The sequence below is a fragment of the Anolis carolinensis genome, chromosome 3 (assembly GCF_035594765.1).
Source record: "Anolis carolinensis isolate JA03-04 chromosome 3, rAnoCar3.1.pri, whole genome shotgun sequence".
In the NCBI taxonomy this organism is placed as follows: domain Eukaryota; kingdom Metazoa; phylum Chordata; class Lepidosauria; order Squamata; family Dactyloidae; genus Anolis; species Anolis carolinensis.
This window is the reverse complement of record NC_085843.1, coordinates 193,041,597-193,064,592: the sequence shown is the minus strand read 5'-3', so window position 1 is coordinate 193,064,592 and position 22,996 is coordinate 193,041,597. Positions and strand designations below refer to the sequence as shown.

Sequence of the window (22,996 nt, the reverse complement as noted above, 5' to 3'; positions counted from 1 at the left end):
TTCTAACAGGAGTCCGGAGATATTTTTTGATTGGTTTTAGCTCAGAAACATGAACACAAAGCAAAGCCGAGTGAGAATACTTCAATTAAAGAACCTTAAAGCAGAACTGTCGAACGTGCCTCCAGCAGTTTCCAATTAAAAATTCTGCTATGCTCTATATTGGCTGGAATGAATATCATATGTAAAGATTTTTCTTGCAGTGTACCTTATAGAAGAGTGAGCTGGTGATGAAAAGCTGACAGTAGGGAAAGGGAAACAAGAGAGTAAGGCAACAAGAGAGAGAGAAATATAACCACTTATATTGGCCAAAACTGTGAAAGGCTCGTTTCCATAAGGTGCATCTACACTATAGAATTAATGCAACTCAGCACCGCTTTAACTGCCAGGGCCCAATGTTATGGAATCTCAGAATGTATGGTTTGGCAGAGAAGGCTAAAGACCTTGCAAAACTACATATATGATTAAAGTTGTTTTAAACTGCATTAATTTTGCTGTATAGATCAGTGGTTCCCAACCTTTTTTTGACCAGGGACCACTCTCCAACATTAGTACCAAAAGGTTTATGAATCAGTTTTTGCTCAACTTTAGATTCAGTTTGGTTATTTGGGGTGCTGATTCATAAAATTGCATTGGATAGACCACATCAGCTCTAGTTTCTGATACAGAACATATGCCATTCAGTAGTCGCCATCTGCTTGCCCACAGAAAACCATATTTAATAATATAAAGCTGATGTGGTCTATTCAATGCAATGTTCTGAATCGGTACCCCAAGTAACCCCAGGAACAGGCCCAAAAATGAAGACAGCAAAGCACCCCCACTTCCAGGCACCACATGGACGGCTCTGCTCAGGGGGAGGGAGAAGGAGGAGAAGCAGCAGTCAGGAGGCTTGTTGTCGCACTTTTTGTGGGTAGTCAGCCTCTCTCCTCCCGACATCCCTGTTGCCTCGACACTATTAAAGGGTTTCGTGAATTGCAACGATGTAGTAACAATGAGGCTGCACTGGGGCTCCACGAACCACAGGTTGGGAACAACTGGTGTAGATGCACCTAAAGATGGTTATCACATGCTATTATAGGTAAATATGTAGGTGAATTACTCTCATTACATTTGCTGTTCTATCCCATTCTGCTGTTTATTACTGCAGAAGAAATCTTCCTCTGTTTTTGAGGACCATAGCTAATTGTGTCTTCCATACAAAGACAAATCTTGATTAGTAACTTCATTTCTAATGATGCTGGCTGGTTTCTGCCATTGTCCAGGTTTGGTTGTCGCTGCATATGCATTCTTTTACTGCATACAAAACGTGGAAATGAGATTTTTTTTAAAAAAAAGCATAGGATATGATGGCATAATTTAAGATGAAAGGCTCTAATTCAGTATATAAAATATTATTTGAAAATTGTGAGGAGGACAAAAATGCTGATGCTTTCCTATACAAAATATTTTTTACAGACTGTTTGAACTGACACTGGAGGAGTCCGATGTATAGTGAAATTATGACATGAAACAATAATGTAGTCTATTTAAAGGAAGTTCAAAGAAATAAGTTCTAGTTTTGAATAGTATTCACAAATTTTATTTCATTGAATCTGCAAATAATTATTTAAATGCCGTCATGCAGTTGAGCTGCACCTGTGTGATAATGCAGTATATATACTTTGTAACTATGTTCACAGTGGGGTGGTGTCTTTCAGCCTTGTCTTTCTAAAATAACTTTGATTTCTGTACTGCTAGAAAACCACATCTGTCAAATTACCCCGGGAGAAGTGAAATGATAGATTGGTTTTCTGATCTGAATCCATTATATTTAAAAGTAAAGCAGACTGTTCTGTTTGAAAGTTGTACCTCAAAAAGCTTTTGCAATTTTTAGAGCTATTTTGTTCAAAATATTTTTCATGTGTTGGAAAAACTGCTGTTCAGTGTTCAGTTTATATACCAGTAGTTTACACTAAAAGTAAATATTTAGCAAAATCTCAGTGATCAAGGAAATGAATGATGTAGATATATTGCTAATCATAAAAACAAAAAAGGGATGGGTCCTTTTCAAAAGGCATACTTAAATATTGGAAAGACTGTTCTGTGGATTAATTTGCTTTGGATTTTCTCTTACAACTGCACATACACAAAGTGTATACGATCTGAAGAGAAACCAGATTATAGTTTAGCTTTGATTTTTTTTACACTGATATGCTATTTATTTATTTCCCACTTTTTGTAGGGGCAGTATAGACCTTCTGATTTGTTGTGTCCTGAGACTTATGTTTGGGTACCGACTGAGCAGTGCTTGCCTTCTCTAGAACATTCAAAATATTGTCGTTTCAACCAAGATCTAACAGCAGGTAAGTACATAGCTTCCATTTTTTGAAGACGTTTCTCACTACCTTTTTTTGTGACTATTCTGTGATATCTCAATCCACAACAAATAATGTTTCCAAATCATCCTCCACCCAGAGAGTTTAATGTGTTAACCAAAGACCAGTGCTGAAATAGTGTTATGCTGATGGAGTGATGACAATACAAAAAGTTTTTGGAGTAATTTTCTGTTCTTATTTGCACTACAAAATATGTTTATGTAAGGTACCATAGTGCTGTCTTTCAAGGGTGAGGGATTGCATGCTCCTGTGCATCAAGAGGCTATGCTGAGAGTAGTAGCCATTAGACTCTCCCATGTAAGTTAGCCTTTTGCTGAGGAGCCAGACTAAGTATGCCAAATAGCTACTTGGTAGCTTTAGTCATGGGAGCAGGGGCAAAACTGATGGAGGAGTAGCGCCATAGCTTACACTTCTTAGTATTGTTTAGAAGGAGGCCCATTTTGAATGAATTTTATCATTAATTGCCTATGATGAGACAATCCAAAATGAAAGAAGAGAAAGTGTCAGAAGAATTGTCTCTCAGTGAGCTATTGGACAAGATCAGACGGCAAGTACAAGTCCCACTGTGGTTAGATGAAACTGGATTGAAGCCAAAGGGACATGGAGTTGTTGACATGCTCAGAGCTGAAAGGAAAGTTTGAAGCTCGCCAACACTTACTGTAGGAAAATGGAATGTGAGAACATGAATCAAAGAAAGTAGATATCATACGTAAAACAATAAATGGAACATATGGACATTGCATTACTTGGGATGAGCTAGCTAAAACTGAGTAAGATTATTACAGTGTTTTACTCAGGAAATGAAAATCTAAGAAGAAATAGGATGGCATTAATAGCCATTGTGCAAAATACAGCCTGACGAACATCCCCATAGAATTTAAAGATTATGTAAAAAATTAGATTTGTTCTCTTAATCCTAATTGACCAGGAGCTAAAAGAATTCTGAATTGAAGCCAGGGACATTAATGCAAAAAGACACTATCTGCAGCCAAAAAGAAAGAGAAACCGCAAAGGATGACAGATGAAAGTTTTCAAGCCATTAAGAACAGACAAGAACCAGAGGGAACATCCTCAGAACCCCAAATAAAACAGTTAATTGACTTCTGCACAGGGGCAAAAAGAACTACTAAAATTATCAATGCAGTGAAATAGAAAAAGGCAGCCTAAAAGGAAGAAAGGAAGAAACCTCTTTCATAAAATCCAAGAAAACAAGAGTGGTAATGCTATCTGACCAGTAGAGGAACACATTGTGTTATCAAGAAGAAATAAAAATATAATATTTTGATATTATTATAATGTAATACAATATAAAACTAGTAATAACAATATAATATTAATTACATATTATATATTACATGTAATATTACAGTATAGTGGTATAGTACAATATAGTAATATATTATGCTAATATTGTGCTATGCTAATAATATAATATATTGCATGTACATATAATTTGTAAGCTGCTATGAGTCCCCTTTGGGGTGAGTAGGGCGGGATATAAATGTAATAAAAAAGACAATGAAGACAGACCTCAGAAGAACTATGTAAAGGAGATGTATACACTATGTAACAAAATCTGAAAAAATTCTGTTCCTGGTTTGAAAATATTATTTCCTGTATAAAGGTGCAGTACTAAATTTGAAAGTAAATGTTATTCTACAGAAACTTCATTTTTGTGGCTGCCACAAATTACGTTGACTTAATTGAGACTATGAGATATTCACTGAAAAACTGTAACAAAATGTGCTATAGGATGTCTCGCAAAAACAAAGTTTTTCAGTTTAATAAACTATCCATGTTTTTATGATAGATCCAGTTAGGAAATGACATTTATAACACAGGAACAAAAATTGGATTACATAGTGTTATTCAAGGAAGAATAATCTGAAGATGAATACACAATTTTGGAAAGTGAAGCATAAACTGCACTCAAAGCACTTAGAGTAATTTCATAACTTAGAAACTCATCATTGTCAATTCATATATTCTCCAAGAATGGATTCACACAGTGGTAATGAAGGCCCATGTTTTTACTTAACAGGTACTTTTTAATTTTTCCCGTCTTTAAAAACTGTTCTTTTTACACTCTTTTGATACGAAAGCACATTAGCCTTCATGTTAAAAAGAAGATACTTAGTTTACTGAAGAACCTGTCCAGGAAAAAAAAATGTTTTGGTATCCAGAGTGAGTCAAAGAATGGTTTCTCCTTGCCCATTTAAAAGAGGAAAACTGTGCCATTGTAATGAACAGTCTAAAAATGTAGAATGGATAAACCAGTAACCAATAAATATTAAGACAGGAGCAATCTTGGGATGGAGAAGAGAGACAACATTAGCCTAAAGAATATGAAATGTTGTTTGTAAATCACTTGAAAATGATAAACTCTAAAAATCTGTAGTCATCTGTGATGACTACACAAGGACAGACACAATCTGAATTCAGACTTGTGTCCTGTGGTTTAAGGAAATTAAAACATAGCTCCATGCTGAACAGCAGAAGGCCTGCTGTGAAGTACAGTCATTTGAGGTTTGTGTAGCTGCTGGTTTTAAGGAAGTAGTTCTCCCTTCCAGGGCCAGTTTCCTGCAGAACACCTCCTTACAGTTGTCAGTAAAATACACCTTTTAATTAAAATACAGTGAGCATAAACATCAGCTTAGACAGACAATGGTGTGTTCTGTTTCACGTGGAATGACTTTCCTTAACAAGGCCGGTAGGTATCATAGTGTAATAGCTCATAATACATCCCGATAACACTACACAGTTTGTAAAGCATTCACCAGAGTTGGGTTGAGCACCCCAGAGACCAGGATTTATATATTTTCCCTCTCTCAGCAGACTAGAATTTTTCAACTTCTCTTGAGTTTTCCATGGCAAGAACATTTTTTAAAAATAACTTTTCTCCACACTGTCTGGAACAGACGGGATAGTGCAGCCATTTATTCTGTTGGCTATACTAGTCTTTCTTTGGAAGAATTATTGTTATTATCTCTCTTCATTTAAATGAAGAAGTCGTGCAGAATACCATCTTGAAGCAGGGAGCGCTGTATTGTTGGGCTTTGGATTTTTAGTATAGGCGCATTTGTTGAACATCTGTGGTTTTAAATTTGACAATTGGTTTTGTGGTCACATGAAAACAATATTGGGAACAAAAGAAGCTGCAAAGGAAGGGATATTGTTTTAAGGAAAGGAAATAGAATGCTGGCATCACTCTAACATAGCAAGTTCACAAAGTGACAATTCCCTGTATTCTTGACTGAAGTTACCCAATGGGCACACACATGTAACCAAAATAGCACCATCTACACCAGTGTGGTCCAACCCGCGGGCCGCATGCAACCCCCCAATTCATTTTTGTTGGCCCTTGCCCTTCTTACTAGAAAAATATTTTAATTTAACATTTGGAAAAAAATCATTTACCCTTCTTACTGCTTACAAATATGTAATTCGTTTTCTTTCTGGAATTTCTCTGGCCCTCACATTCCTATACTAAAGTTTGATTGGCCCTCCGGTAACTAAAGGTTGGATCACACTGATCTACACAAAAGAGTGAAATACAAGCATACACAAGATAACTCCTAGGTTTGTTGACATTCCTTCTCTCCCTCCCCCCCCCCCCCAAAAAAAACTAGAAAAAATAAGCCTCACAAAATAAAGTTTGTTTTATTTCATATCTGTATGCATTCTCAGATTTGTAGTCCAAATATACAATGTTTACCAAGCTCTGGGGTTAGCACATCACTAAATAAGAGAACATCAACTGGAGATATGTTTCCTTCGGTGCTCTTTTTTTAGGCTAGCTAAAAGCATCTGCCAGCTCTTTATGAGGCAGGCAATTAGCTGCTTAGTTACATTTTCTTGAACTTGTAATTTTATATAAGATGCTCCAACTCTGCAGGACTGGCAACATTGTCCAAATGCCTGATCACCATCTCCCAAAACAATTACTATTCTCCCAACTCAATAACAGAAAATTGAATGTTGGTGGACAGGAAAAGAGATTTAAAGATGGGTTTAACACTAACCTTGAAAACTGTGGCATACCAAGAACTGGGAAGCCCTGGCCCTTGAGCACTCTAGTTGGAGGTCAGCTGTGACCAGCAGTGCTGTGGAATTTGAAGAGGCACGAATGGAGGGTGAAAGGGCTGCAGTTTCTAACACCAGCATTGTGTTGTGGTTGAGTACTGGATTAGGATTCTGGGAGACAAAGGTTCAAATCCCCACTTGGCCACAGATACTCACTGGGTTACCATGAGCAATTCATACTCTCTTAAGGCAATGGCAAACCCCCTCTGTACCAATCCTGCCAAACAAACCTACTGATAAATTTGCCTATGGATTGCCATAAGTCAGATTTTTTCATGTGTATCAGGAGCGACTTGAGAAACTGCAAGTCGTTTCTGGTGTAAAAAAATTGACCATCTGCAATAATATTGCCCAGGGGGCGCCTGGATGTTTTGATGTTTATACCATCCTGTGGAAGGCTTCTCTCCTATCCTCACATGTGGAGCTGGAGCTGACAGAGGAAGCTCACCCTCTCTCCCAGCCTCTTGGTCAACAGTCCTACTGGCACAAGGGGGCTCCATTGGGGCACCGGGATTCCATAAGTCAGAAATGATGCACAACTAAAATAAGAATAGGATCTAGCTAACTAACTGTTTCTGGGAAAGCATTTTTATGGTTTTCTAAATGTGTCTTTGACAAATTCCCACTCCTCTGAAAGACTCATGATGTTTGAGAATGGAAAAAAATGGTTGTACAGCTCTTCTCACTGAAATGGCAATGGGCAAGATGTAAATAATGTAAATCCAAAGTACAAACTAGAGAAACATTCTGGTTCCTGTTCATTCTATCGTTATAATTTCCATGTTGATAACTGAACATGTGTACTAAAATAATTTTAAAATACATTGATTTTGATTAGATCATTTGCATAGGATACCAAAGATGAGATGAGTTGAGGTGAGATGAATTAGGAGGGAAAGAAGGAAGAAATGTTTTTAACGGTGTATTGATGTTGTGATAATTGATTGTAAAAAAGCAGTAAGTTAATAAAAGAAATAATACAGGAAAGGAGATTCCACCTGAACATCAGGAAGAACTTCCTCACTGTGAGAGCTGTTCGACAGTGGAACTCTCTCCCCGGGGCCGTGGTGGAGGCTCCTTTGGAGGCTTTTAAGCAGAGGCTGGATGGCCATCTGTCGGGGGTGCTTTGAATGCGATTTCCTGCTTCTTAGCAGGGGGTTGGACTGGATGGCCCATGTGGTCTCTTCCAACTCTACTTTTCTATGATTCTATGATTCTATAATGGTTGTGAAATCGACTTGTTTTCCCACAGTTACCATGACTGAGATTAAAAGGCTCTTGCACTACATGTTACAGAGAGGAGAATTGCATTGATCATTCTCAGCAACTGTTTCAGCCTTTTACATTTTGGAACTTGCATCTGTTTTTAATTAACTTTATAAACACTTGAAGGCAATTGAAGTTCATAATCCAGCATGATCCTTGATCATAAAATATGTTTAAACAGTAGAGATAGTGCTAATGAGCTGTATCCAAACAAATTTGTCAACTCTGTTTCTATTTTGTGAAGAAAAATGCTAATAGGTAGGTGAAATTTTGAGTCACTGACGTTTTTAATGCTAGCTATGTGACAAGAGCTTATAAAGAGCAAAAAAGAACATCATTATCTGAAGTGTGAATGTTTATTTTTCCAGTACAAATATGTTAAAGCTTATTAAGGACTGGAACCTACTCCAAATAAAAGCATGCTTTTATGTGTAAATGTGTTGGTTGTTAATGTAGTAAGAGTTCACATTCCTGCCAGCTTCTTTTTTTTCTGGAACAATTTTGGGAAAGAAATCACATTGGGAAAAAAACCAGCAGCAATATAATGTGTTCAATGTGTATAGTTTCACAGGAATTGCTCCAAAAGCATTTCTCGGGCAGCAAACTATGTGGAAAGGTCTAAAGATCACTTTAAAATTACAGAGCTCTGCATTCCATTGGGATGAAAGATGACTGACTGATTTTAGCCTAATGCATCTAATGTGCATGTCTGCACAAGGATCATCCTAAGACATCAAAGTCCTACTGTATTGGGCGGGAGCGTCAGAAAAATTCTAATATATGTTTATTTATAAAGGAATGTGCACCTAAAGCAAAGTGTACCTCTATATGGGTTCAGTGGAGATTATGTAAATTTCCTCTCTGGAGGACGCTATGGATAGGGGGACTGACTTGTTTTCTGTGATCTATTTTGTCTCTGTGGAAACATTAGCTGTGACTTTCTTAAAAACGCAAAATCTGAGTAATGTGGCTCATTTTAAAAATATTAATTAAAATGTATGAAATTATGAAATTGTTTACATTCTAACCTTCTTAGTTTCTGTATCAGAATTACTAGACACATAGCTACACGTTGTATGACATCCATATTCCCAAGGAATCTGTAAAAATAGTGAATGCTATTAAATGAGAAACTTCCACTAGAAGTTGCCATAGAGCAGTAACAGTCAACTTATGGCACGAATGCCAGAAGGGGCACACAGCACCCTGTCTCCTGGCATGCACGCCATCGTCTACTTGCTCGCCTGCCCTTACTCGGCCGCTTACCCATCTCTCCCGAGGACCCCGTCCCCCGGTTTGGGCACTCGATCTCTTAAAGTTTCGCCATTATGGGAGTTTGCTAGACACCCCCCTCCCGGCCGGGGGCAAGTCTGTGGTGATTTCCCAGAGGGCATATTTGTCAGATGCTAGTACAGGGATTGCATTGTATTTTAAGCCTTCACTGGATCAGACTAAGCTTCCATCTTAGATTTATTTGTTTTTGATAAACCTGTTTTGGAGTGCATGGATGAGACTTCTTGTATATAGAAGTAGTAAAACATTTCCATAGCACTTAGGGCGAACTGCTAAAGTACAGTTGACCACGGCATAATTGAATCCAGTAGTTTCCAAGGAACTCCAGAAGCTGCTTTTAATGTTTCACAAGGGGAATGGAAAAGGCGAGAGTGATTTAATCTGAAATGCCTTGAAACAGAACATAAGAGAATTACAATTCTTGGATTCAGCCAAGAAACAGCTTAAATAAGCCAGAATTAATTCCTTCACTTTAGAAGAAAGGAGAGCATGAAACTGAGTCATTTTTCACAGAAGATGGTCTATGAGATGCTAAATGTTAACACACATTTGATATGTGTAACATATTCACTGTAGCCACTTTACTAAGAGTGACTCATAGGTGTCATAAGTATTGTGGAGTCATCATATGACAGAACAACTTGTCTGTGGAAGGTAGGAAACTATTCCTTCTGCTGGCAGAAAAGCATCCATCAGCAATTTTTCTGCCATTAGTGTGGACAGTGCTTACTATTTTAAAGAGTCAAAAACAGGGTTAGAGAGATGACCAATAAATCAACTGATTCACACCAGTGAATTATGTCATTACTCTAATATTATAGAGTGCAGTGAATCGTAAAGATAGAATACCCTGTTATTGCCTGAAGACCACCATGTGTTGATATATACCATCATTTTAAAACAAATTGTTTGTTCTATACAGTGTGTATGTGTGTGTGTGTGTGGGGGGGTGTCTTCTGCATGTTCCAAGATGTGAAGGGCTGTCCAGCTTCAACAGGGAACACTGCAGATTGTTTGAAATTTTAGGATCCCGGAGATTTATATTTGAGAGAACACAAGGAGAAATCCAGTCTCATTTTGTTCCCAGTCCCTTGGGACTACATGGTTTATGATCTCAGGCTAGTATTCCTCTTTCAAGATTGGGAAAGGAGTACAGCAGGGCTGTATACTCTCAGCCTACCTATTCAGCTTGTATGCAGAACACATCATGCGAAGTGCGGGGCATGATGAATCCAAGGCTGGAGTTAAGATTGCCAGAAGAAACATTAGCAACCTTAGATATGCCGATGATACCACTTTGATGGCTGAAAGCGAAAAGGAGCTGAGGAGCCTTATAACCAATGTGAAAGAAGGAAGTGCCAAAGCTGAGTTGCAGTTAAACATCAAAACACCAAGATTATGGCAACCAGACTGATTGATAACTGACAAATAGAGGGAGAAAACTTGGAGGTAGTGGCAGACTTTGTATTTCTAGGCACAAAGATTATTGCAGATGCAGACTGCAGTCAGGAAATCAGAAGACTTTTACTTCTTGGAAAGACAGCAGTGACCAATCTCGATAAAATAATGAGGAGTAGAGACATCACACTGGCAACGAAGATCAACATAGCTAAAGCAATGGTATTTCCCATAGTAACCTATGGATACGAGAGCTGGACCATAAGGAAGGCTGGCTGAGTGGAGGAAGATAAACACTTTTGAACTATGGTGTTGGAGTGCCTTGGACCGCAAGAAGATCCAACCAGTCCATACTCCAGGAAATAATGTCTGACAGGTCACTGGAGGGAAGGATATTAGAGGCAAAGATGAAGTACTTTGGCCACATCATGAGAAGACAAGAAAGCTTGGGTAAGGTAATGATGCTGGGGAAAATGGAAAAAAGAAGAGGGGCCAACTAAGGGCAAGAAGGATGGATGTTGTCCTTGAAGTGACTGGCTTGGCCTTGAAGGTGCTGGAGGTGGCGATGGCTGACGGAGCTCTGGCGTAAGCTGGTCCATGAGGTCACGAAGAGTCGGAGTGACTGAACGAATAAACAACAAAATACCTATTTTGTTCATGATCACACCTTCTGTCTTATCCTACACAGTACAACGAAGCCTAAATTTTCCTCTGTATTCTTGCATGGGATAAGCTGCCATTAGGGTAGCAGCCAAAGTATAAACACATTCTTTCTACTTTATCCCCAGTGCATATAAATTATGGGTACTGGCTGTATTTTTTTGCCTAGGGCAGCAAAGTAGCTTTGATCTCATAAAGGAGAATACTAATGGTCTGATCCATATGCATATACGCATACACCTGGATGTGATGGGAGCAACTCCAGAGGGAAGCAGAAAGAAAGCTATCTCCAAAACTGTATGCTTTTCGTAAGCCAATCTCTGTATCAGTTGGGTGGTTCCTTTGTGAAGGTTCACAGACCTTTAGTCTCCAGTCCTCTGTAGGCAACCAATCATAAAAGCCAAAGTCTTTGAAATCGGTGAGCTGTTTAAATATAATATATAAAACATTTTCTCTGCTGTAAAGTTTATAACTAAAATATTTAATGTAAATTAAAAGTATCTTTATACTATGATGGACTGCAGATGTATTCATATGAAATGATCAGCAGCTGCAAACTTGTTAAACTAATATTGACAGATCCAATGGGGTGGTTCTTAAGGAGAAATTTTGGTTTCATTTGTAATCGAGAGTTGTATCTTTCTCGTGTCATAATACAGTAGAGTCTCACTTATCCAAGCTAAACGGGCCGGCAGAAGCTTGGATAAACGAATATCTTGGATAATAAGGAGGGATTAAGGAAAAGCCTATTAAACATCAAATTAGGTTATGATTTTACAAATTAAGCACCAAAAATCATGTTATACAACCAATTTGACAGAAAAAGTAGTTCAATACACAGTAATGTTATGTTGTAATTTCTGTATTTATGAATTTAGCACCAAAATATCACGATATATTAAAAACATTGACTACAAAAATGGCTTGGATAATCCAGAAGCTTGGATAAGCGAGGCTTGGATAAGTGAGACTCTACTGTAGTTCTTTCTTTAAACAGCAGCAGAACCCATTAGGTTTTTATGTGTTGGTAAATCCTGTTAAAGCCTCTCTACTTAAGAGTTAAAGTAAATAAAGTGGGTACTTTTCCCTTCCTACTGACTTTTGCAATAGAACAATAGCCAGCTTCAAGCTGACCAAATTACTTTTGCTGTTATAGTAACAGAGGCTCTTACTTGCCCTTACTAAAAGCACAAAGATGTTTTTGAGATTACTTTTATGCTAACTCAAAGCCATCATGAAAAGACTCCTTTTTGTAGACAGTATAAATCATGCTTTCATAAGTAGGTTTTTATATTAGATATTTGCTCATGTAGTTCATTTATAAATATGATTAATGTGCCTAGATTTGAATGGCGACTATGTTGAGAAGTGGTATTTGGGTGTGGCTTTCAACTGCATATGGTAAATGTTTTTTTCCTATACTTTGTTCATTTTTAATTCCAAAACGTAACCTACTTTGTGGATAGCCCTCGTATGTCATCCAATCTCTGCTTAAAGAGCTCCAAAGCTTGTAAGTTCACCACTTTCTGAAGTAATCTATTCCACTGTCAGATGGTTCTCAAAATAAAAAAAAGTTATTCTGTTTAGGTGGGATCTCTTTTCTTGTAATTTGAATCCATTCATGTGCAAGACTCTGGAAGAGCAGAAAATAAGCTCATGTCATCTTCTAAGGGACATCCCTTCAGATATGTAAAGATAACTATCACATCATCTTTTACTCTTCTAAAAGCTAAACATACCCAACACCTTTAGTTGTTCTCATAGGGCTTGGTTTGTAGCCCTTTGTTTATCTTTCTTGGTCTTCTCTGGACATGTTCCAGGTTTTTTATAAACTTAAATTCTGATGCCCAGAACTGGACATAGTACTCCACATAAAGTCAGATCTAATCAGAATAGAGCAGAAATACTATCCCTTTGATCTGGCCATTATACCCCCACTTATACCTCTCAAATCTTATTGGAAAATAGTTATGGTGAAACAGCCAGGGAACCCATAGGGATAGTGTATCTCATTCAAGCACACTTTTTCATCTATGTGATTAACCCTTTGATACCATAATCACCATTAACCACAAACACAAATATTTCAATTTCCCTGAATAGTTGTTTCTTCAATCCTTCATTTCTTCTAACTTGATTCTGAAAATTTCTGATCAGCATGAAATATAATTGTGCTCAGAAAATGAGATTTCACATTTATTCTTCAGAGATGCATCCAGCATTTGTTCAGAGAAAAAACTAGCTTGTTTGATCAAGTGATTACTTACTGCATAAACTTGAGCATGTTCTCCCCATGAAAGAAAAACCTGTATACATAGTTTCATGTTTGATCAATGACACAAAATTGTAGTTAGTTATGGAGAAAGTTATAGTAAATTAAACAAGGCATACATACAGCCGCATCAAGTACAGGAAATATAATCTGGGTCCAGGGGCAATGCAAGGCAGAAAGGAATGTTCTTCCAGTATCAGATTTCAGTGTTCAATAAAAGGAATGAGATTGAAAAATAATGAGCAGTCCTGAAATAAGTTCTCTGTGTGGGTGTTTGTTTAAAGATATGAGCTGGTGCCAGAACTATTCAGGTTGCAACTAATATTTTGCCTAAAGGTGTTGTAAATATAAGGCTTCCGTTCCTTTTAAGAAGTTAAATGCACTTTATGGTTATGTCCCATCCTGGCACTGGACTTGAAGACAGAATTATTTGAAAAGTTTCCCCAAAGAATCGTAAGGGTGATTGTCATTGGGTAGATTTAGTATCAGCCTTTCTAGAAAAGTAGATAAATGCTGGCTATACTTCAAAAGGCTCATGGATTTCCAAAAAAGAGAGAGAGAGAAAACGCTGAACATTTGAATCAATGTTTTTGACTAGGTTTTGCGTGAAGCAAGGCTGTATCTACATTGCTCTATACCCCAGGATCTGATCCCAGATTGTCTGGCAGTGTAGACTCATATAATCCAGTTCAAAGCAGATAATCTGGGATCCGATCCTGGAATGTAGAGCAGTGTAGATCCAGCCCAAGTGTCAGTGATAGAGTAGAATTAGATTTGAGTGTGCCGTGCATCAGGGAACATTGATCTTGTCATTGCTGTTGGTGCACCATAAGATGTTGTGTTCCATTCAACAGGAATAGCCTTTGGTCAGTCAAGAGATATAATGCTTTGGCTATAGATATCAGTATTCAAGGATCTTGAGAAAGTTCATGTGGAAACAGTTATCAAGTATTTGCAATGTTCTACCTAATAATGAAAAGACTGGAGAATGTCAACATCATTTTGACTCTGAACTCTTCATACTGACAGATGCAATTTTGTGTTGATGCCAAGGCTCTTTACATTGCAGACAATTTTCCAATAGCAGGAGAAATGATGGCACAGTAACTTTCACCTGCTTGACCACTCTCTGCAAGTGATCCAAATGTTTGGTAATTTTCACGCCCTTGATAAATTTGTGTATATAATACCATGAATTTGCAAATAGTAGTCAGAATTGTGTTTGTTCGTCCCAGTGAAAGTATAGCCACAGAATCCATTAGTGAATCAACATATATGTAAATCTCATTGATTCAGTGGATCTGTTCTAGTTAAAACTAACAATGGAATTTAGGGTAGTGTGTTTGTTTGTCTGCCTACACACACACACCACACACATATTAGAATAATTAGAATAATAGAAATAATAGAATTAGAAGAGACCACCGTCAAACTTTAATTGGGAAAAATTCTTAAGACTCAGTAAAACCTAGTTGTCACATTTTAAAAAGAAAAGGCCAAGATTTTTAAACTATGCACATTTCATTATGACATATATTTTCTGTTAAAGCAAAATGAGAAAAAAATCATTTCCTTTTCATTCATGCAAGCATTTTTGGCCTCAAAGGGAAAATGAAGATTATGCTTTTTCATGACATAAAGTAAGAATAAATAACTAGGCCTGTTGAATAGCTAAACTAGTTTGGAAAGAAAAATAGCCTTATTTTCTATATTTGGGGGGGGGGGGGTTGCATTTTTTTTCTTCTTGGTTTTCACAAAACCCAATCCAAACTAAAAGACCTATATTTTATATCATTGTTCTTAATTATATTTATACCACACCCCAAGTCAAAGATCTAAAATAGAAATAAAACCAGTTAAATAGTTTAAAGCGATAAATAAGCTAAATCATATTAAACAACAGTAATGAATTCAAAACAGTTTTAAAAGTTTTTAAAACTATGTGCAACCACATTAGAGATCAATTAATGAGACCCACAGGTTTTGATGAAGAGTTAGCACTCCCTTACATATCAAGGTACCAAGATTTTTGGTTGGTTTTTTTTTCGTTCAGTCGTTTCAGACTCTTCATGGCCTCATGGACCAGCCCATGCCAGAGCTCCCTGTTGGCCGTTGCCACCCCCAGCTCCTTCAAGGTCAAGCCAGTCACTTCAAGGATAGCATCCATCCATCTTGCCCTTAGTTGGCCCCTCTTCCTTTTTCCTTCCATTTTCCACAGCATCATTGTCTTCTCCAAGCTTTCCTGTCTTCTCATTATGTGTCCAGAGTACTTCATCTTTGCCTCTAATATCCTTCCCTCCAGTGAGCAGTTGGGCATTATTTCCTGGTTTGATCTTCTCACGGTCCATGGCACTCTCATAATTTTCCTCCAACACCACAGTTCAAAAGCATCTGTCTTTCTTTGCTCAACTTTCCTTATGATCCAACTCTTGCACCCATAGGTTACTACAGGGAATACTATGCAAACCTTTGCTAGTGTGATGTCTCTACTCTTCACTATTTTATCGAGATTGCTCATTTCCTCCCAAGAAGTAAACGTCTTCTGATTTCCTGGCTGCAGTTTGCATCTGCAGTAATTTTTTCGCCTAGAAATACAAAGCCTGTCACTGCCATCACATTTTCTCCCTTTATTTGCCAGTTATCAATCAGTCGGTTTGCCATTATCTTGGGTTTTTTTATGTTTAACTGCAAGCCAGATTTTGCAAGCATTTTCTATTTGAACTACTTTGTTTTAATTTTATAGAAATACATGAGTTACTATTTACAGTAGAGTCTCACTTATCCAACATAAATGGGCCGGTAGAACATTGGATAAGTGAAAATGTTGGATAATAAGTACAGTAGAGTCTCACTTATCCAACGTAAATGGGCCAGCAGAACGTTGGATAAGTGAAAATGTTGGATAATAAGTACAGTAGTCTCACTTATCCAACGTAAACGGGCCAGCAAAACATTGGATAAGCGGATATGTTGGATAATAAGGAGGGATTAAGGAAACGCCTATTAAACATCAAATTAGGTTATGATTTTACAAATTAAGCACCAAAACATCATGTTATACAACAAATTTGGCAGAAAAAGTAGTTCAGTACACAGTAATGCAATGTAGTAATTACTGTATTTACGAATTTAGCAACAAAATATCATGATGTATTGAAAACATTGACTACAAAAATGCGTTGGATAATCCAGAACGTTGGATAAGCGAGTGTTGGATAAGTGAGACTCTACTGTAGGTATTAAGGAAAAGCCTATTAAACGTCAAATTACGTTATGATTTTACAAATTAATCACCAAAGCATTATGTTTTACAACAAATTGACAGAAGAAGCAGTTCAATACACAGTAACGCTATGTAATAATTACTGTATTTACGAATTTAGCACCAAAACATCACAATGTATTGAGAACATTGACTACAGAAACACTGACTACTAAAATGCAAACTGCGTTGGATAATCCAGAACATTGAATAAGTGAAGGTTGGATAAGTGAGACTCTACTGTATTATGTAATTAAGGATTACTAGTTATCTTTGTGGCACTATTCAGATAATGATGAGATCCAATGAAAGTTTTAATGGAAGAGTTTTTTCAATAACACTAATTTACATTACAACCTTATGCAAGTTCTTTTGAAAGTGACAGAATTTTCACAATCATTTCCGAGTTGATTGTTAAACAACAGCCTATCCTGTTGAAATGAAATTTTTAAACATCTCTTGAAATATATTAAGGTTTCATATTTATCTGCGATAGCTCTGAGATTTTAATTCAGCAATTAATCCCAATTAGATAAGATCTCCTGAATCACTAGGAATTTGATTTGACATGTAGGCAGGTTCCATCAGTTCAGTTGTCTAGTTGGTACTGAAAATAAAAGTTAGGTCTTGGATTAGCATGTATTAAATACAAAAACAAGAACAGGTTATGTTTTTATCAGATCAGGAAGTTACAATACTGGGAATTTTGAATTGTCTATGACCAGTTCTTTGAATTGTACATAGAAATAGGGCTCTAGCCAATGAAGCTTTGTATCAGGGGAATTCCATGGGCTTAATATCATGTTTTGCTCCACGGTTGTGCAAACAATGGACTCTCTCCGTGTTGTATTTACAAATATAAACATGTGTATTCATTGTTTGTGATATAGTGTAGTGCAAATTGCAAAGATAGAACTCAGCAGAAAATACACCCATTGAGCTTATTTCAAAATAAGAGAGCACTTAGCAATTGTTTAGATGTCAGTCTGTCTTGTCTCCAACTTGAAGATAGGATCCCTGAGTCTGTTGTTCTAGGCTGGGCTCCACATCTGGGTTTGTTCTTTATATAATGTTCTGTAATGCCTACACAAGCTTCTACCTGTTGATGCTGGTGCTAGTAAATAGCAGCTGCCAAGATGACTAACAATAAAAAGTAAGGGCCAAAAAGAATGAATTCTTTTTGTTTCATATTTTTTATTTATGTATTTGATTTATATTCTGCCATTCTCCCAAAATTGGACTAAGTAACACAATACCACATAAATTAAAACAAAATAACTAAAATAATAGGTTGTACATAAGTTTTAAAGCATTAAACAGTCAAATTAAAACACAGCTTTTAAGTTATTACTTTAAAAATAAGTACAAACATATTGTACATAGTATAAAAATGGAGCACGTGTTATACAGGCAGGCCCCAAGTTACAGGCAAGATGGGTTCTTAAGTTGAATTTGTATACAAGGTATATTTTAAAGTGTAACTCCAGTCAAATAATCAAATAAATAAATATTAGCTTTGGATAGTGTAGGAAAGGATTAACACCCCTATGGTGTTTGTTTTACTGTCTGTGCCCCTGTTCAGAAGATTTCACCTCACTTTTTGTCCCTTTGATAATTGGATTTTTGTGGAAACAAAGATTGGTAATAAAGCTTCAGTGGAGACACCTTTTCCCCATGATAACTCTTTCAGGAGTGAATTTCTCTTCTAAAGAATAGATTTTCTCACATCCTGTTGTCTCACCCCCGTTTTTAACTATGAGTCTTATTGTCGCACCTCAGAATAGTTCACCTTGCTATTGACACCAAGTCACACACAGAAGATAGTCTTTTGTAGTTTTATTGAGCAAAAGCAAATATATATATCAAAGCAGGCAGATATAAAGTTCCCAAAGTAGAGTCAGTAAAATCCAATAGTCCATAAGCAAAACAAGAGTCAGTAAATCCAATAATCCATAGGCAAAACAAGAGTCAGTAAATCCAATAAGCCATAGGCAAAACCAGAGTCAGTAAATCCAAAAGAACAAAGGTCCATAGGTTACCAAGATCCAAGAATATGAGAATCTCTAGGGCAGGGAAGCATGGACATCCACTCTGATGAAGCGAGAATTTGCTTTGACAAAGATCTGTCTCTCAACACATAGTTTTAAAAGCAACCCAAAAATGCATTTCTCTTTCCTTCAGAGGCCTCCCGCTTTCCAGCCAATTTCAAACAACAGCGAGGCTGAGACATTCCTTTCCTTTGCAAGCGATCTGCTCTAGATAGTGATGGCGCTCCTTCAAGGTCTTCAAGGCCAGCCACCTCATTATCTCGTACCTGAACTGGGGCCTGAGACATCTCCGGCTCATTATTTCCCATGGGAATGTCATCCTGGCTGTTATCTATGGCAGGCTGGTTCAAGAGTTCATCCACCAGCTGCATTTCTTCAGCCTGTATAATTCCCTCCCCATGCCATCATCCTGAAATTCATCCTGCATCCCATCATCTGGCTCTTGCATTTGAAACCCAGAATCCCCTTCATTTTCACTCTGGCTCTGCAGGCTATGCTGGTGCTGAGTCACAACACTTATGTAAGTCAGATATAACTTGAGGACTGTCTGTATTCCAACCAACTAAAGTCTGGAGCCCTGTTTAAAAAGAAAGGCATTTAAATGACAGCAAAAAGAAGAATGAAACCTGCCTTGGAAGGGAATTCCGTAGTCGAGGAGCAACCACTGAGAAGACTCTGATGCCTGTAGTGGAGGCTCCTTCTATGGAGGCTTTTAAACAGAGGCTGGATGGCCAACTGTCAGGGGTGCTTTGAATGCGATTTTCCTGCTTCTTGGCAGGGGGTTGGATTGGATGGCCCATGAGGTCTCTTCCAACTCTATGATTCTATGACTCTCACCTATATTCTCAACATACGAATCCACGAGGCTGATGGGACAGAAAGACAGCTTTCCTTCATAGGCTTCAGGCTAATATGGGAAGATACAGGCCTTCCAATAGTCCACATAAGCCTTTAAAAGTTGTATTCAGCAATTTGAATTGTGTCCAGGCACAGAGCCATAGCCAGTGAAGTTTCAAGAAGACAGGTCCATTTTCCCTATAACCATCTCTGGTCAGCAGTCTAGCTACAGCATTTTGGACCTGCTAAAGTTTCTGAATACAGTAGAGTCTCGCTTATCCAATATTCTGGATTATCCAACGCATTTTTGTAGTCAATGTTTTCAATACATCATGATACTTTGGTGCTAAATTCACAAATACAGTAATTACTACATAGCATTACTTTGTATTGAACTACTTTTTCTGTCAAATTTGTTGTATAACATGATGTTTTGGTGCTTAATTTGTAAAATCATAACCTAATTTAGTGTTTAATAGGCTTTTCCTTAATCCCTCCTTATTATCCAACATATCCGCTTATCCAATGTTTTGCTGGCCCGTTTATGTTGGATAAGCGAGACTCTACTGTACTTTTCAAAGATAACCCCAAATTTAAGACTTCTCAGTGAAAAAAAAAACTCTTTGAAAAATATGTTTTTTAAAGAACGTAGCACAAATGCAGTACTAGAAGACAATGTTAGAAAGTTCACCAAGAAAGTTCACTGCAATAATGAAGAGTGACTTCAAATGATAGTGTGTAATCCTGCCATGCATTTCAGCCGACAGTTAAAGATAACACCATTTTTCAGATATTTGGTTTTGTGTGTCATGGAAACAGCATGCAGATATTAAATGAGCTTAGTTTTCAAGCATTAATGTATTTCGGGTGACATTTCTGAATCTAATATCTTTTCTATGGTCTGTAAGCTTACAATAATAAACCTTATCTATTGTTTGAAAGAATTGTCAACATTCATGCTGCATTGGAACAAAATATATATTCTTTCAATTATCTCAACCAACTGTCAACTGTGAGTTTTTTTAACGATACTTGTGTAAGAAAATCAGTTATATCTTAAGTGTCACTTTAATCCACCATAGTCTGCCTTTATTTGTTAGCAATAATGAACAAATAGATTTTCTATTATATCTGGATTTCCACAAGTACAAGGTGGTCTAATGATGGAGAACCTATTATATATTTTGTAGAATGTGTAATACATTATCTGTTTGAAATTGAATAATGGATTAAATTTGCCCTTGGGTTTTGAAGCACAATCTCGACCCAATTTCCAAAATTGCAATTAACACCCTTAATTTTAAAGCAAAATTCTATTTCTTTAAACATCTCAGAGATAATCATAATAATAATAATAATAATAATAATAATAATAATAATAATAATAATATAATTTTATTTTTGTCCCTCGCCTCCATCTCCCCAAGGGACTCGGGGTGGCTTACATATGGCACAAAGTGCCTAAAACAATGCATAGAATAACCACATAGTTCAAGAAAATAAAACCACTAGTATATAAAAGAATTTGAACTCAGATAACACACTTTTAAAAAAAGTATTCTGCACTATTAGTATCGATCATATAGGAAAAAAAACAAAGATAATGTGTTTTCTTGTTCATTAAGAACATGTGAATTTTTTTTTACAGGTGATGAAGGAAATTTGAAGGAACTAGATCAAGTTTGGATTCTCCATAAGAGAACAGCTATGCGTTATAGTGTGTATAAGAGAAGACGGAAAGGACTGAACGATGAAGAAACCGTTCGACAATATGCAACTCTGGTGGGACAAGCGTGTTCGGAACGGATGCTGCTGTTTCGAAGCTGAAGTGTTCATTCTGTGGGTGTTCTGTGGACCTCATATTGCACTATTGGTGGATGATACAACCTTACAGGTTTTGTGTTGACATGCTTGTTGAAAATATAACTTTAAATATTTCTATATGCTTATGGAAGATTAATACATAGAAATATCTTTTAAATAAATACAGTTTGCAACATTTTAAAGCAAAGATTCAGTAAAATGTAGCGATCCTTTGTCCTGTTGCCCTCCTTGCATTCTGAAAAATGTGCATGGTATGAACTATGTAAGTGATTGGAACGTTTCTTCCCCCCTGAGTGGCCTTGAAGATAATCCCTTAGGTGGAATATTTAAAGTTACCTGGGTGCTAAAATGTAGTGAAACGTACGTAATACTCCCAATTTTGTATTACAAGGAAATGTGTTCATGCATGCTAACATAACTCCAGAACCCATTGAAACTTGGGTCCTTGGAATAAGCTTGTATTTGCCCTACTGAATCCAATAATAAACACCAACTGAAATTCTTCTGAATTGTAGACTTGGCTTGTAGAAGGAATGGGAACCATTCAGCATTCTAGATATTGTTGATCTCCACATCTCATCACCTCTAGCCAGCATAGCCATGGATGAGGAACGATCAGGTTTATAGTCCAATAACATCTGGTGGTGTAGTGTCTTATAGAATTTATGATATATGGCAACACATAAAGCCATCTAATGTGAAATCTATGCACTGTAGCCTTTTAGATATTTGCTGCAACTCTTCTAACGTTAGCTTCAGATAATGTAGTCTTGAAATAATTTTTAAAAATTGGGACTGTTTTAGCTGATTTTTTGGTAATTGATACATTGAGAAGTATTGGAATTAAAGCCAAGGATGGATTCATAGTTTAACTACCAAAGAAATTTATTTAAACATGGCAATGGATTGAAGTTATATCTTGGGGTCCATCACAGTTTTCTGGTACGTCTCTCTCGGTGTGTTTTGGCATTCTTAATGCCTATTTCTGTTTATTACAAAATCTTGGAATTCCATATCCAACAGCAAGCTAGTTTGTTGTAAATGATTTTTTTCATTGTAAGAACACAGTTGTAAACCTATCTAACCAGCGTTGTTGATGTCACATTAGCTTTCCAAATTTCAATAAAACTGCAAAATACACATATGTATTCTGTGTAAACCTGTGTGTATCCATACTTCTGTTACTGTCTGCTATCTAAAGCTGTAAGAAGTGACAGATGCTGCCTTTCTAGTTAAAATTGTTCTTTGTACTGAATTGCAGTAAGTTTCTGCTTTTCTAAGGAGGTTATTTTTAGTTTTCACAGTACTTGATCGCTGTTGTAAAGCAGTTAAAAAGAGCTACTGTAGTCTCTCTCTCTCTATTCCCTTCTAGGTGATTGGCATGATTATAGCAGACATTGCCAGCCTTGCTGATATGTCCAATTCCTGCTACTAGGAGCAGGTGTTTCTTTGTTTTTTCTGCACAGCTTCCTATGTACATGCACACGATCTGGAAGAAAATTGCTCTGTTTGGACCAAGATGACTTATCCGTTTCACTGGATCTTGGAAAAGTCTCATGTCCATAATCTCTAAAGAGCTACAATAGACCTGCACAATATTCAGCCCATGGGCCAGATGGGGCCTTTACCTGGAAAGTAAGGTGCTAAAAACCTGAAGAGGCTTTGCTTATTTTAATTT

General features: G+C 37.0%; 1 protein-coding gene across 3 annotated transcripts in view; it reads left to right on the top strand.

Annotated features, from left to right (window-relative positions):
• Positions 1-22,462, top strand: part of ate1 (arginyltransferase 1) — a 128,565-nt gene extending 106,103 nt beyond the window's left edge. For all 3 annotated transcript variants that reach the window (XM_003218608.4, XM_062976021.1, XM_008106773.3), the window contains 2 exons: positions 2,222-2,342; positions 21,143-22,462. In XM_003218608.4, the coding sequence (XP_003218656.3) occupies positions 2,222-2,342; positions 21,143-21,321 (300 nt within the window). In that variant the 3' untranslated portion in view covers positions 21,322-22,462. The remainder of the gene's footprint in view (positions 1-2,221; positions 2,343-21,142) is intronic.
• The last annotated feature ends 534 nt before the right edge of the window (positions 22,463-22,996 follow it).